The sequence below is a fragment of the Trichoderma aggressivum genome (genome assembly GCF_033847375.1).
Source record: "Trichoderma aggressivum f. europaeum strain CBS 100526 chromosome Unknown scaffold_014, whole genome shotgun sequence".
Classification (NCBI taxonomy): domain Eukaryota; kingdom Fungi; phylum Ascomycota; class Sordariomycetes; order Hypocreales; family Hypocreaceae; genus Trichoderma; species Trichoderma aggressivum.
Window position 1 is genome coordinate 228,862 of NW_026946380.1, and position 14,404 is coordinate 243,265.

The 14,404-nt window shown below is 52.5% G+C and overlaps 5 protein-coding genes across 5 annotated transcripts; 3 read left to right on the forward strand and 2 right to left on the reverse strand.

Annotated features, from left to right (window-relative positions):
• Window positions 1–458: 458 nt before the first annotated feature.
• Triagg1_4462 (uncharacterized protein) lies at window positions 459–911 on the reverse strand (the record flags this gene model as incomplete). The annotated part of the gene is made up of 2 exons (XM_062898868.1): window positions 459–652; window positions 743–911. 2 exons carry the CDS (start codon window positions 909–911, stop codon window positions 459–461), a joined length of 363 nt encoding a protein of 120 aa, XP_062756479.1.
• A 288-nt stretch (window positions 912–1,199) lies between these two features.
• On the forward strand, window positions 1,200–2,104 carry Triagg1_4463 (uncharacterized protein; the record flags this gene model as incomplete). The annotated part of the gene is made up of 2 exons (XM_062898869.1): window positions 1,200–1,419; window positions 1,500–2,104. 2 exons carry the CDS (start codon window positions 1,200–1,202, stop codon window positions 2,102–2,104), a joined length of 825 nt encoding a protein of 274 aa, XP_062756480.1.
• Window positions 2,105–3,043: 939 nt separating this feature from the next.
• Triagg1_4464 (uncharacterized protein) lies at window positions 3,044–5,738 on the forward strand (the record flags this gene model as incomplete). Its single annotated transcript, XM_062898870.1, has 3 exons — window positions 3,044–3,416; window positions 3,640–5,370; window positions 5,440–5,738. The coding sequence occupies 3 exons, from the start codon at window positions 3,044–3,046 to the stop codon at window positions 5,736–5,738; spliced, it is 2,403 nt and encodes an 800-aa protein (XP_062756481.1).
• Window positions 5,739–7,163: 1,425 nt separating this feature from the next.
• Window positions 7,164–11,524, forward strand: Triagg1_4465 (uncharacterized protein; the record flags this gene model as incomplete). Its single annotated transcript, XM_062898871.1, has 6 exons — window positions 7,164–7,827; window positions 7,904–9,309; window positions 9,394–9,547; window positions 9,611–10,207; window positions 10,260–10,501; window positions 10,562–11,524. 6 exons carry the CDS (start codon window positions 7,164–7,166, stop codon window positions 11,522–11,524), a joined length of 4,026 nt encoding a protein of 1,341 aa, XP_062756482.1.
• Window positions 11,525–11,718: 194 nt separating this feature from the next.
• Triagg1_4466 (uncharacterized protein) lies at window positions 11,719–13,306 on the reverse strand (the record flags this gene model as incomplete). Its single annotated transcript, XM_062898872.1, has 5 exons — window positions 11,719–12,023; window positions 12,081–12,142; window positions 12,206–12,267; window positions 12,343–12,372; window positions 12,437–13,306. 5 exons carry the CDS (start codon window positions 13,304–13,306, stop codon window positions 11,719–11,721), a joined length of 1,329 nt encoding a protein of 442 aa, XP_062756483.1.
• Between the last annotated feature and the right edge of the window lie 1,098 nt (window positions 13,307–14,404).

Consider the following 14,404-nt stretch of genomic DNA (forward strand, 5'->3'; position numbering starts at 1 on the left):
CTTGTTGGCCAGTCTTTTATGGGATACGCAACAAGACCTTGGGTGGAGTTCTATGGATACGAACATGAGGCGTTTGCAGTGGATATGTGAATGGTGAACGAGAAACGTACGCAAGACGACAATGAGTCCCTTGCGTGAAACAGCATGATGGGCGGTTTGGGGATGGACTAAGCAAGTGGTTTATCTCGAGCCTTTGGGCATCTGCGAATTGTGGTTGTTGGAACAGGCATTGCACGTCTTTATGACTGACGGGGGTTGAAGCTTAGAGCTGGCGCTTTTGAAGGCAGCTCTTTTCCACAAGTTGCAATTTCCATTTTTTATCATTCTATAAGCTGTCCCATCTCCTTATTTCCACAATATTTCCAGAATCGTGCGTCAAGTGTATCATGTCGTGTCGTGTGTTATGTCGCATCGCATCTTTTGTGCTTCCCAAGGACGAACCGTCCCGCCGCCGTCACTCAAAGCAAACCCTTGCGCGCCAGTTCAATCTTGCGTGCGGTTTCTCCCTGCTTGAAGCCGCCTTTTGAAACGCACGTGCGCATTCCCTCTGCGAGCTCAAACTTGTCGTCGTGGGCGTCCCATGCGCAGGGGCAGTGGTGAGGGAAGTGGACGCAGGCGAGAGTGTCGGGACAGAGGTAGTTGTCACAGGCAGCTTTGTCGCATCTTCACGTCAGCTCTGTACTCTTCTAATATGTTCTTTGGGGCTGCATAACAAGGTAGAAGCGTGAAAGCTGCAACTTACAATGTGTGTATTGGTGTTGATAGTGGCGAGCGTCACTAGGGTTGTTCTGCTGGCGCTTCTCTTGGTGATGGCCGCCGCCGCCGCCGCCGCCGCCAAACATTTGGTCGAAGAAGCCAAATTGGGCATTGGCGAGTGCGAAGAAAGACAGGAGTGCTATTAGGAGGCGCATTTTGAGGAGCTTTTATCCTCGACTATGGGAAAAATAGGATCAAGATCGAGACAACTGACAAGGTCGTGTGATGACAATCTTGCGACTGGGAGAGCTGCTCTGGATGGATAAGCTGGCCACTACAAATTCTTATCGATAAGAGACGCTCGAGATGACTAAGCGTCAAAACCTCCAAATTTGGCAACTCTTGGGCTAGGATCATGCAAAGGTGCATTGAAGCATTTTGACATCAAACCCCTCGTAGGCCAAAAAAAAAAAAATCCCCCCACGACGAGAGGGGAACGTCGCATGGCCATGCGGTTCTTCATGATGCAGCGGCCGATATTGGCTGCTGTGACTGGCATTTCCAGGCCGAGTGTTGTCAACAGCGCTGTTGCTCCTCTGGGGGCTCAATTGGCCAATGCCTTGGTTCAAGGTCGAAGAAATGCTTCGGTGAAGGCGCAGGGAGCCTACAGGAAGAAGAGCAAGAGGGGAATTCCTAACAAGCTGGGTGCTAAGCGGACTGGAGGTACGTCTACACTGCAATTCAAGGTTCCAAGGGGAGGATACGAGTTTTGCTAACTCGAGTGTGTCTGTCTCCGAACATAGATCAATTCGTCATTCCGGGCAATATTCTCTACAAGCAACGCGGAACACATTGGTGGCCAGGCGAGAACTGCATCATGGGCCGCGATCACACCATCCACGCCATGGCGACTGGCTATGTCAAGTACTACCGCGATCCCGCGAAGCACCCCGACCGAAAGTACATTGGCGTCGTCTTCAACAAGGAAGACACGCTGCCCTATCCACTGCACGCCGAGCGAAAGCGCAAGCTCAACAAGACGGTGCACACGATACGGACTGAGGCGGCTAAGGCTGAGGTTTCGCCGTCGGGAATTCCCTTTGAGGTCACACGGGTGGAGGCTGGAGAGCCCGACAGACTGCTGAGGCTGAGATCGGATTACAGCTACCGCGAGGACAACTGGCGCATTGGTCGGCTGGTGAAGACGACGGGCTTGAAGACGAAGGCGTTTAGGACACGCAAGCAGTGGTTTAGACATAGACGGTGGAGGAGGGAGAGGGAGATTGCTGGGCAGAAGGAGGCGGAGAAGAAGAGGGCGGAGAGCGGCGGTGACGGCAAGGTGATGAAGGCGATTAGCAAAAAGGCTGCGAAGAAGGCGGCGAAGAAGGCTGGAAAGAAGGCCAAATAAATGAGCGGAGAGGTTTGGAGATGTGTGGGATTTTGTACTTGTTCAAGTGTATAGTAGGTAGAAACGAATGAACGGACTGATTTGAATTAGAGTTGGGACGGGTGCATCTTTGCCAAAGCCTGTTTGGTACCATTCATGCCGGGTGTTTTGCATCGATCTTATTACCATCCATCTGTGGCATCTTGAAGCTGGGTACACTCCTGTTGGCTTCATTGCATGGAATGAGAAGCTTTACAGAGCCGAATCAAAGCTGAATATTACGATGGTGTACTGACGTCCACTCAAGCATCGTCGATATCATAATAAAAGGACTATTGCGCGGTGATGGGCAGGTTCATCCCACGAATCACATGTTGGACGGCTTCTGCTATTGATATGAAGGAAGTGAAGCAAGTTGCGCTCCGAGATATTACCGAATCCAGTGCAGTCGGCCTTTCCACGCTCGCGCCTGTTCCTGAGCCCTGGAAGCTACAGCTTTGGACTAGAGCCTTGTGGTTGTGCCCCTCGCCCACTGCACGTCACTGAAGCTCCACTGTAGTCCGCTATAAGTCCGCGAGTGCACTTTTTCCCATTGAGATCCAGGTTGCCCGATCTTCACGCTTGACCGCGGCCTAGCGCGAAGGAGTGGCTACAAGGCTGGGATAGGAGCTGAGTTGCTTGATCGCCTTGAATACCGCTCGATCACGATACGACCTCGAATTCCCTTTACCTATACAGACAACGATCGTGGCCGCAGCAGCTTGTCTGCGCGTCATGCCTGGAGCTTGGGCAGCTCGAGCCTCGAATTCGACGATCCGAGGCCGTGTGGTGACACGTCCGTACCTGTGTATCGTGATAGTGAATCCAATCGATGCGTGCCGAATCAACCTGCAATCCCTTGCCGACGATATCTAGACTATAGGGCGCAACCAGCGGCTCTTGTCCCGCGCGCACTCAATCATGGCTTCCACTACCGAGGACGGCAATCCAGCACATAAGATGAAACGGACTGGACGGGCCCTTTGGAAAAGGAACACCTTCGGAGGGACGTCGTCATCGCCGATGGGGGATCGGGTGAAGAGCCAGACGGGCCAGGGAGACGATGTGCCGCTTCCAATGGTTGTCAGCGACATCCTCCCATCAGCTGCGAGCTATCAGAGCGCGCCGCCGATCGAGACGCCTGTGCCTCTACCCGTGCCTATGCGCGCGCCAACTTCGACGACGACTGCAGCACCTGGGTTGGCGATGAAGCAAAATACAATGGCGGCGAACAAGAACATAGTGCAAGCGCAGAGAGACTGGGAGAAGAAGCAGACGCAGGTGGAAGATCAAGGTGAGCAGTTGCGGATCATGGTGTTTGCGTTGTTTGCGTTTTGCGTTTGCTTCTGCTGGGCGCACAGGGCAGGGAGATACGGGTTGGGACGAACTGAGCCAAGGGTCAGCTCAAAGTGAACTGGAACTTGCTGCAGCACTCGATTCACTTGGCCGTCTCCCCTCCCTGCCTGTGTTGTTTCTTTGTTGCTGTTGGTTGCTGCTAACCTTTTACCCTGGTACAGGTCCTACCCAAGAAAGACGTCCCCAGACGTACGTGGATTTGCCAAAGGCATCAACAAGGCTTGAATCGACAGAGATATCCGGGACATCGCCTCAAAGGCAATTGACATCAGAGACGGACGCAATGGCTGGCCTGAAGCGCTTGCCAGAAGAGGCTCTGCTGCAGCAGATGACGGAGTTGAATAGACCTGCGAGTGTTAACCCGAAAAGGCGAGAGTCGAGACCTAATACGGCTTCCTCTGCCGCGTCCGCCTCCACATATGCGTCTGCGTCTGCATCTGCCTCTCCTTTGCCTTCCGACCCAGGAGATGCCATGGATACTGGGGACGGCGAGACTCTCCGAACCGGCCTTCAGACCAACGCCGACAATGCATCATATTATGCTTATATAGGTAATTACACCATGTTGCACACGGCGCTTGTGTTTGACACGGAGCTGACATGGTTGCTTCCAGAGGATGACGGAACCGAACAGAGCACGAACAACGCACCAATTCCACCCGGCAAGGAACGATATGACGATGGCGAAAACGGCGAGAAATTAGCCTTTATATGCCCCGTACGGGATTGCAGAGTTCTTCATCAAAACATGAGGGCGATGACGTCGCACTTTCACGGGAAGCACAACCGCTCCTTGTTCAATGACAATGGTGATGGCACATTCTCCAAAGTTGGCGACTACGTGAACGAAGATGGCAGTTCTCCAGGCATCGTCGTGTCTCGCAACCCCCTGTCGCCCGGAGCGCCACCACCTGCGGTTCCAGACTACACAGAGAACCGGAAGAAGCAGCTCCAACTGCTCAGCAAGAGGAGCCTCTCAACGAGTAGAGTGGGCGTCGTAGGAAGTGCCCCGCCGGACACGTCGAAACGCTCCTTGCGCGGCGACGCGAGCACCGAAACCATGGAAGAGAGACTGGCAAAGCGGCCCAAAACTACACCAGTCCCTTTACCCGTTCAGGCCAACTCCTTTGTGTCGCCGCCGCCGATAGTGCGGCCAATACCATCTCCTCCCTCAATAACGCCTACTCCTATCCAGTCTTTGGGACTACCCATGACCGATGTTCTTCGGTACCTACATAGGAGTCTCTCACCTACCCAGCAGGTCCCTGCTCGGTTGGATGTACTCGCACTCTCGAAGTATAGGCAGGTTCGTAATTTACCGGGGTTATGGTGGGAGCATCATCATAATAAGACGCTTGATCCCCTCCAATATGCCTGTGCTCTTGCATATCTTGTTGGCAGGGCGGAGGAGATGAATCCCTGTGACAGGTGGAAAGGATTGTCACGACTGAGCTCTCCCTGCGTGGGTTTGCCTGCAGATCTACCAGCCGAGGCGAGGGCTGTGTTCAGCAAGTCGGTGACATGCATCGCGTGTCAATATCAGTTTTGTTGTTACCGGACTAAGAACGAATGCGAATGGGCCCACCAGGATCAGGATCTTGGAGGCAAGACAGAAGAGGCGATACCTCAGAAAAACTATCAAGCAGCAGTGGAAGAGGGCGACAAGGCAGCGGCATTAGACGACGAGGACACGACGATGAGATGGAGCAACGGTTTGTCTTCGTCGGCAAGGCAACCTGAGGAATACCCCGTTCAAGATTCTGAGAAGAAGAATCCCCCACTAGGAACAACTGCCCTGCACAAGCCATCGCCTGCTGAGTTGACCGAGATGGAGGAAATGGAAGACTGGGAGATAGCCCCTGGTACTATGAAGGATGAGACGACGAATACCAGTGAGTTCAATCTTCGCCATTGCTGCTACTCTTATATCGAGAGCACACCAAACTGACTGACTACTCCAGATATTGGCTTTTCCAACGCCTACATGTCTAACCAACATCCTATCACGATATCGCCAGGCCTTAGCTTCAACGTTCTCATTTTGAAACCCGGGCACACGCATCACTGGCCCATCGAGGCGACCAAGGTGCGCACATGTTCAGTAGCCTCGGGCAAGATTAGCGTCAAGATGGGAAACGACCAGGCCTTCAAACTCGGGCCGAACGGTGTGGTCGTCATACGGCCTGGTCAGAGTTGTATGGTGGTCAATCGGCTTTACTCGGATGCGATACTTCACTGCACGACTCTTGACGATTTGTAGACAAGACAAAAGGGGTGGATGGGTTTTCAAGGCGAAAATCAGATTAGATGTTCCACAGGTCGCTTAATTGGTAGTTACATCGAGTTGATACCCCCTTGTATGGGCTGGCGTTTTTGGGAGCTTGTTGATTCTCTTTGCGTTTTGCGTTTTGCGTTTTGCGTTTTGCGTTTTGCGTCTTGGAAGGTCTGTAACTGTTCTATACCAGGGGCTGGGCTGTGTATATTAATGTGGCTGCCGTAAATACTGCCGATGCTATCCATGGGTTTGATGATGGTGTCTACATTCCAAAATTAAAAAGCTCATAAAGTATCCATGAACAGTCCAATTTAGGAAAAGCTGGTATTATTGGTGAGATGCCTGCATGTTACTTGAGACACCTCCAGAGTATCCTACAAGCTGGAGTCCATCCTGGAGCTAGATGACGAATGCCGAGCCTAGAGATGGCAGTTTGCAATCATGTGCGGTTTTTGTTCAGACTTAAGAAATGACTTGCCACATAGCTGATGAGCTTAAAAGCTCCGTGTGCATCTTGCAGTCTTGCATTTCGATCAAGCTACTCCCTTCGCGGTATGTTGCTTTGAAGCTCCCAAAAAAGCCATGTGCCGCGGTCACGGTGGCGCAAGTCTCATGGCCAGAATATCGAGCCGAAAGGGGGGGTCACCTGTATAAGTTCTTGTCAGCGCTGTAACTTGTAAGCCTGCTGAAGGGGGGCCCCTGAAAGATCCAGCAGTGGCTCGCATCCATTCCACGGCGTGGAGCGGCTCCTGTCACGAGCAAAACAAGTGCTTTGGATCTTCCGCAGTTTATATAATGATCTATTTATTTATTCATGTTTTTGTTATTTCGCTCAGCAAGGAGGGTTGAGCGGGGCCGGTCTCAGTCTTGATTTTGAGTGTAGCTGCGGGCGAGGTCTTTGGTGTGAGGTACGAAAGATGGTCGTGATCTGGGGTTGCGATGCTAGGGCGAGTGGCCTCTGGCCCTCGGGGTCTCGGATGCTATGCTGCGTGCTAGGCTGTGGGGAGCTTCTGGCTTCGTATTGATCGGTATCTGCCTTGCGTCGGTAGGGGCCTGATGCCGGCAGATGGCCCTGGTCTTTGCTGCGTGCGGGTGTTTGCGTATTTTCTTTGGGAGCAGGTGATGTTGAGTCTCTGTAAGTTGAGAGTGTGATTTGGGCTGTGGGGATGGAGAGAAATGCTGGGAGCTGATCGTGATGGAATTTGACTTTGACGATTCTTTGCATGTCACATTTTGCTTTGGTGTATCTGCTCTTTCACATGCTATATAAAGAGCGTCTTCTGTAAGCAGCGAGCTTTCATGATGCTGAGTTAATCGACTTTTGCTTTCAATATACATGTATTTGCTTGGACTGAGAGTCGCCATCACGGACTTTAGTGAGAGCGCTGGGAAATACAGCGGGGGACAGCTATGGCTCTAGGCGGCGGCCGCCCGGTAATACAGCGGGCCACCCCCAGTCTGGCCTTGGACGTGCCCTTTCCCTCCCCTACTCGAACCAGATCTGGCAGAACGAGGCCGCCAAGCACCTTCACCGACACCGACGAGACGGATTTGAAGCCTGGAGACGGAGAGCAGTTTATCGAGAAGCAGCGGGATGGGCAGGACGGGCTGCGGTTCACCTTTGACCCGGAGGGCCGACTAACACACGACGAGACGAGCGTCGACATCGTCACGGTTCCATGCCCGGCCGCTCATCCGCTGCGCAGCTGGAACCGCGATGGCCTCATGGGGCGGTATTTTGGCGCGCCGTCGATGCGAGATGCCGAGGTTCGTGAGGCGGAGCGCCAGAACCCGTCGTGGGTGAGGCAGGGTATCCGACGAGAGGCCAACAGGGCGCGAATCCTGTTGTACGAGCATCCGGAGGTTAGCGAAGGGACGACGCTCAACTCGCTGGCGATTGCGCTGCTGGATGAGTTGAGGGCGTTGAGGACCCGGGAGAAGCAGCAAGAGAGACCGCTTCTGTTTATTGGCCACAGCATTGGAGGGCTGGTGGTCAAGATGGCGTTGGTCAAGGCCAGTAGGGATTCGAGATATGAGAGCCTCTTGCGCGAGTGTTACGGGGTTGCCTTTTTCGGTGAGTCGAACCATATGATGGCTGAGTTGTTGATGTTGATGTTGATCTGAGATGAACGATACTAATGATGCCGTAGGAACACCGCACCAGGGGTCCAGCTACTTCGCCATGCCTACCCTGGCGTCGAGCATCCAGCACCTGCTTCAACTATCTGTCCCCTTGCCTGTGTCGTTGACAGACGATCTGCGTATGGGAAACCATCTTCTCTTACATGTGGACGAAGACTTCAAGGTCGTATCGGACGATATCCGTGTGTGGACGTTCTACGAGACAATCGACTCCCGCCTGTCTGCCAACTCGGGAAACATCTACTTTACCGCTCCTCTCACGTCCATCAAGTCTGCTATTCTCGGAATGCGGCAGGAACGCATCTTCCCGCTGCAGAGCGACCATGCCAACATTGCTTCGTTTGGGAGACACAACATGCACACTCTGCGACTGTTCCTACGCCAGCTGGCGGCAAACATTGAACAGGCGGATTCCAACGCCAGGGAGGACGCAAGAGGGGGGAAATGGATGCTCAACTTGGAGCAAAAGGTGACGGTAGAGGTCCATGGCTTCTTTGACGAGGCAGGCATGGAGGATGGCACCGTGAGGGCTTGGTCCACGAGGTTGCCGCTAAGAGAGTTTATGAGCAAAGGTCCGGAAGCATGTCTCAGTGAGAGATTGAACGAGGTGGAAGTTCCGCCCGAAGAGGGAAGGTTTCTGGCCATGAGGGGGAGGACTGGTCTGGTCGACATGGAGGGGCCGCCGGCGCCTGTGACATTTCCTCCCGATCCGATGACTGTGAAGAATGCTCTTGGAATCAACCAGGCTGAACACGAACACGAACATGAACATGAGCACCGTCCGCCGCTTCACCGAACTTCGGCGCCACCTGCTGTCTTGTCGATTCCGCCATCGCCTCTTATTCTCCCCGTTGACTCCCCTAGAGCAAGGCCGAGGATGAGCACAGAATCTGCACCGACAGCAATGGTTTCTCCGCCTGGTGTTGGGCCCTTGTCGCCTCCTTCTCGACCTAATTCGCTTCCTCCTCGGCAATCAACGCCTTTTCGCAAGCCTTCCCCTCTTATGCGTGCTAGCTTGGACCAGGAGCTTGCCATTGATCGTTTATCACCGCCTTTGAGAGGCAGAGTAGGGAGATCCTCATTCAGCCGCTCGATGAGCCTTGACAGTGACATGGGCGGTGCGTCCCCCCCTCGATATCGCGACTTTCCACCCTTCTCTCAGAGGAGCCGCAGCACATTCGATAGAGTTCTCGTGGGAGAGGAGAATGATAGTGAAGACGATGGACTTGATGCGTCTCCGAAGCTGCCTGAGAGCGTCCTTGAAATTCGAAAGATGGCAAAGGATAAGGGGCATAGAGCGAGTGAAAACGCCGTTGAGGACGATGCCCCTCAAACTCCTTTCATGAAGCCAATGGTCAAAGCTCGCAAGTTTGTTTGGATTCATTTACCATTTAATAACCCTACGTGGGTGACTGTAAGTTGCCACTCCTTCACTTTGTGATAATCTCCTCATGAATAGGAGACTGTATCGCTGACGCCACCTACTTCAACTACCTAGGCTATTCTCCAAACATTGCAAGTCTCCTACCAACAAAATTTTTCTGCTCTGTCGAATCACGACTTTTGGGTTAGGAGGCATACACGCGGTAGGCACTCGCAGCATTATGCACATTACGCAAAGCCGGGATGCTACTTTACGGCGCCTCGAACTTGTAAGTGGGCTCTAATTTTGTTGTTCTTTGAGGCTTCAATACCTGATCCATGTGAATAATTAGTGTCTCCACGGGGTCATTCGGTACCGAGCCGCTCTCTTTCCCCGCCCGGCGAAGACGATCAGATGTATGTCTGTCTGTTTCTTCCGTACCTTCACTTTGACTCGTACAAGAGACTCATCCGCCGGCGTGAACTGATTGCCAAGCGCCTGGCTCACGGGAGGGCCCGACCCATTCCTGAATCTGTAGCCAAGTCGGATTCCTTGGAGTTGCAGGTCGTATGGGAGTTTCTGGGACACGATCCGCCAATCAATTGCCGGCGCACGCTTGATCAGTTTGGGTATCCATCGATAAGGGATACTCGATCGCGGGACGATGACCAGATGCTGTACAAGTTGACTAAAGAGAGGTACTACGATGTAGCAGAGTATCGGGGACTGTATAACCAGACTTCTGGCAGTGATCTGGGATCCGGAGGAAGCAGCAATAAGAGCGGAAACGGAAGCGGTAGTGGTAGCGGGAATGCAAGTCAAACAGCTAGCTGGCGGGAGAAGCTAAACAAACAGGCTGAGGAGAATGGCGAAGAGGAGACTGAAAAGGATGTGCTGAATGGAAATGTGCTGATGGTCGATCAGCTATGGGTCTGGACCATCTCTACCCGTAAGTCCATGTTGTTTTCTGGTTGGTATGATTCTGGGCTAAAGATTTGCAGATACCTTGCTCTCATTCTTCCCCAAAAGGGAGAGTGATCCTATCGAGGGGCCACTATATCAGCAAGCAGACCTTCGAGACAGCATCTTCAACGATGTCAATGTAGATTTGACCCGCCTATGCGACAACTCCCTAGACCTCGCAGCCTTGGCGGCTCTGCATGCGGTGAGCGTGCTTCTAGACCGGGCTTCTCATCCTGATTTGGAAGTCTTCCGGATATTTGAAGAAGCTATAAGCGTTCTGGTGAGTCAAGCTATTGTATCCTTCTGGGTATAACCAACGTGTCACTAACACGCATGCTAGACTGAGAAGCTTACGACATCACTTAAAGAGTTCCGTTCAGAGGGATTCCGCGACAAGGCCTTTGATTATGAGCCGGTCGAGAACAAAGCTCGCTCAATTCGGGAGCGCCATAAAGAGGAGGGACGACGGGCTGAACAGGAGAACAGAGACAACACGTCAGCGCTGCTGGAGCTTCGGGACATTGAAGACGAACTTGCGACGCTGCTTAGTCTTTTCGAGAGACAGTCCAAAGTAATTTCATCGATGCACACCATTTACAACCGTCCCGAGATGCGAGCGCACACAGTCCATGGAAGAGGATTCCTCGCTGAAGCGCTGAAGCGGCTGGCAGAGTATATCCATACAACGGAGGAAATGGTACGTCGGGTCAAGAGCACGCGAGACGAGTACGACAAGCTGCTTCAGATGGTGCAGCGCCAGGCACAAGTCGACGAAGTCCGGTTAAGTAGGCTGCATGCGGATCTCGCCAGCGCACAAAGCCGAAGCGTCCTGATCTTCACCACATTTACAGTCATATTCCTGCCGTTGCAGTTCTTTACGGGCATCTTTGGCATGAATACGCGCGAGTGGGGAGGGGGGGACAATTTGCCGCTGCGGACGATTGGTATCATTGGCATTCCGGCGAGTGTTGCCTTGATCGTTGGGACGCTCATCGTTGCGTGGAGCACTACTGCGCGGCGGTTCTTCAAATGGATCGGCAGGCAGTATGGATATATGATGCGCTGGCTGTATGCTGTGCTAGGGAGGCCTGTGGCTAGGAAGATGATGAAATATATGGCGAGAAGAGGGAAACGGCGGCAGGGCCAAAAGGACGATCGAGATGGAAAGGGTGGGCTGAGCACGGAGGCGAGCGATTTCTGGGAGAGGCATAGGTTGGAGAGGGAAAGGGGATATCAGATCCCCGAGGTGAACAAGGCGCCGCCAATGAGCAAGGGGAGGCTGAGGAAGAGCCAGGGGAGGTGATTTCCTGCATTGTGACTACGGTATATGGTATGTCACTTGATTCATTGTGGTGGATGAAATACGAGAAAAGGGGGGATTAGCATTTGAACACGACGGCGTTTGTACAAGAAGAGGGCGCTACATTATCAATAAACGAGATCAATCAACTCCTTATTATTTTCCACTTTTATTCTCCTCTTTCCTGTTATTATCCGTTACAACGGCCCCTTGATCATCTCGTTGCTTGTCCCATCTCGCTCATCCAGCAGCAACCTCGCGGTTTCGACACCCGCGACAGGAAGCTTGACAAGGCCTCCCTCATATGGCAGATGCGTCGGTAGAATACCCAGCTGGCGCAGCACCGTTCCTTGATCCCACCAGATGTGCTCGTGGTAGAGCCTGTCGCCACGGATGTTGATGACACCGACCATGGGGATGGCAAGGGGCTTGTTCGTCACGGGGATGCCCGGGACGAGGAAGGGGATTTGACGTGTGTGGGTGCAGCAAAAGATGAATTCGTCTATTTTGGTTTTGCGTGTTTGTTAGCCTCTGTGATTTGAGGTGAGGGGGATCTTACCGATGATGCGGTCTGGGCCGATGGTGCGGGAGACGGTCTTGAGATGCGTGTCTGGGGGGTTGCTGGCGTTTAGAAATGTTAGAAGCAGGTTGTTTGATGGAATGATGAGTGTGGATTTTGGCTACCAGAAGATGAAGTGGTCACGGTAAAAGGCTGTTAGTTTCTCGCGGCCGATGCCTCCCGTCATCTATGCATGTCATAGAGGAGTTAGTTGTCCTGACTTGAAGCTGTATTTATGGATTGGTTGATGAATAAAACTCACCGTTGGGATATGATTGACATATGGCTCCGCCTAAACTCATGGGTAAGAGACTAATGACAGACAGCGAGGTTGTTGGAGATGGGATGAAACTCACCACCATGGTGGCCATGGTTTGAGCAACGCTTCGCGCCTCGAATTCCCAATAGCAGTGCTCTTCCCAGATAGCTTCGAGATCGAAATTCGGGCCGCCTAGGTGTTTTCGTAAGAAGATTAGGCTGCGTGTGTGAGACATGGTAGCAGCAGCGTTGTTGTAGGCCGCGGCGGAGGGGAAGATGAAGTGAGGCGTTGTTTCGGGATAAGAGTGCGCTGTGACGGTGGACTCTTGCACATCGCTGCTGTTGGCCTTGGACTTTGAGGGCGTGCTGGTGTGGGCGAGCAGCGGGATTGATGTGGTGATTTCAGGAGCGGAGTGAGAGAAAGTGACGATGCCGACGATTCCATGTTGTTGCAGGCGGTCCGCGTCGAGGAGCAGCGAATTAATAACGGCTTCCTCGTATATGACAAGGGCAAACTTGTCTTTGGTGTCGACACTTTCATGTTTCTTGAGCGCATCCACGGCATCCCGGATCATGTTGACGACATCTGAGGCGGAGGCGTCATCGCCGGTGAGTTCCATCTCGGGCTCGGGAAGCGTGATGGCGACAACGGCGAAGCCTTCCTCGGCCCATTTGAGCAGCGGCTCCGGGTCGAGCGGCGTTTCTGCATCGGGGCCGAGCGGCGGGATGGTGCTGGGGCTCGGGAGGATGAGGACGAGGCCTGGGCCGGAGCCGCGGCGGGAGAGCGGCGGCTGGAGGACGGAAGAGGGGCCGAGGACGGATGACGGAGCGGAGGGGAGTGGAGGGGCGGATTCGGAGGGGGAGGCGGGATCGTAGGCGGTTGGGGGAAGAGGGGCGGCCATGTTATTTATTGAAAAGCTTGTATTGGTGATGTTTGCGATATAGGCATGGGTGGATGGTTTAGGCATTTGTGTGTGCGATTGTGTTTGGTGGAAGTCTCCGGGGTTGTTGTGAATCGATTGTATTGTTCAATTTCAAAGCTGAAGATGAGGGGCGATCCCCGCCATTGGTGAGGGGTTGAGTAGAGGGGAGAAATACATGGAGCTCAAAGTCGGCACAGAAGATGCATGTATTGGATCAGCATCCATACAATACGTAGATATCTAATACTTTGGATGGTTTCTGGAATTTTCGCTAGACTATTCTATTGTGGTTGCGTGTATTTCTGTAGCTACATAGGTATTTATAATGGCAAGATCAATAGGGCATGTATCTATAAGGGAACTTTCATCTATGTACATGGCTTCGCAACCCTTCCGACTTTGATACTCGCGATATGAACTCTGAATTGGAAATGCTATTGGTTGCATCCTCGTAGGTTTATAACCACTTTGGATAAGTACAGGTATCTACCCATTTAAATTTGTTTGCTGGCCAATGATGCACTGCCTGATAGCTGCCCAAAAGAGATGAATAGCCGCGCCGGCTGGGTTAAAGCCAGCCTGTAAACGAAGCAAGATGCCAAGTTGAACATCAACAAAGGCATAAATATAGCTCACTCTTACATCGAAATTGCTGTAACGCCAGAATGAGCAAGTATTCGATAGCTTTCCGAACAAGAGTCATCACTGCTAACCAGAATGACTGTCATTCGCAGAACGTCGATGCTTTCTTGTCTCTCGACCACTCGAATCGCTTCAGTTTGCATCGTCAAAGTCGGAAAAAAAAAATGTGACAGAATGGCGCTCTATTAGGAACGGCGAGGAAGTCAACGAGAAACTCCCATTCCTTGAGCATTGGGCTCTCTGTATCTTGCCTTTTGCAAGTGATGCAGAGGTATCTGATCCATCAGCTCGAGAGGCCTTCTTAAATGCAGACTATTTCGACCTAGGCGTGTAGCCGGGTTTAATCTTCCGTATTGTCAGTCAAAGTGATTCATATACGAGCTTCGTACATTCTACTATGAAGTGGAAATCAACTGCGGTCATGGACATCTCTACTGCTCTCGAGATGGGAAGGACAGCGAGACTCAACAATTGGATCTTGGAGCAAGGTATATCATACCA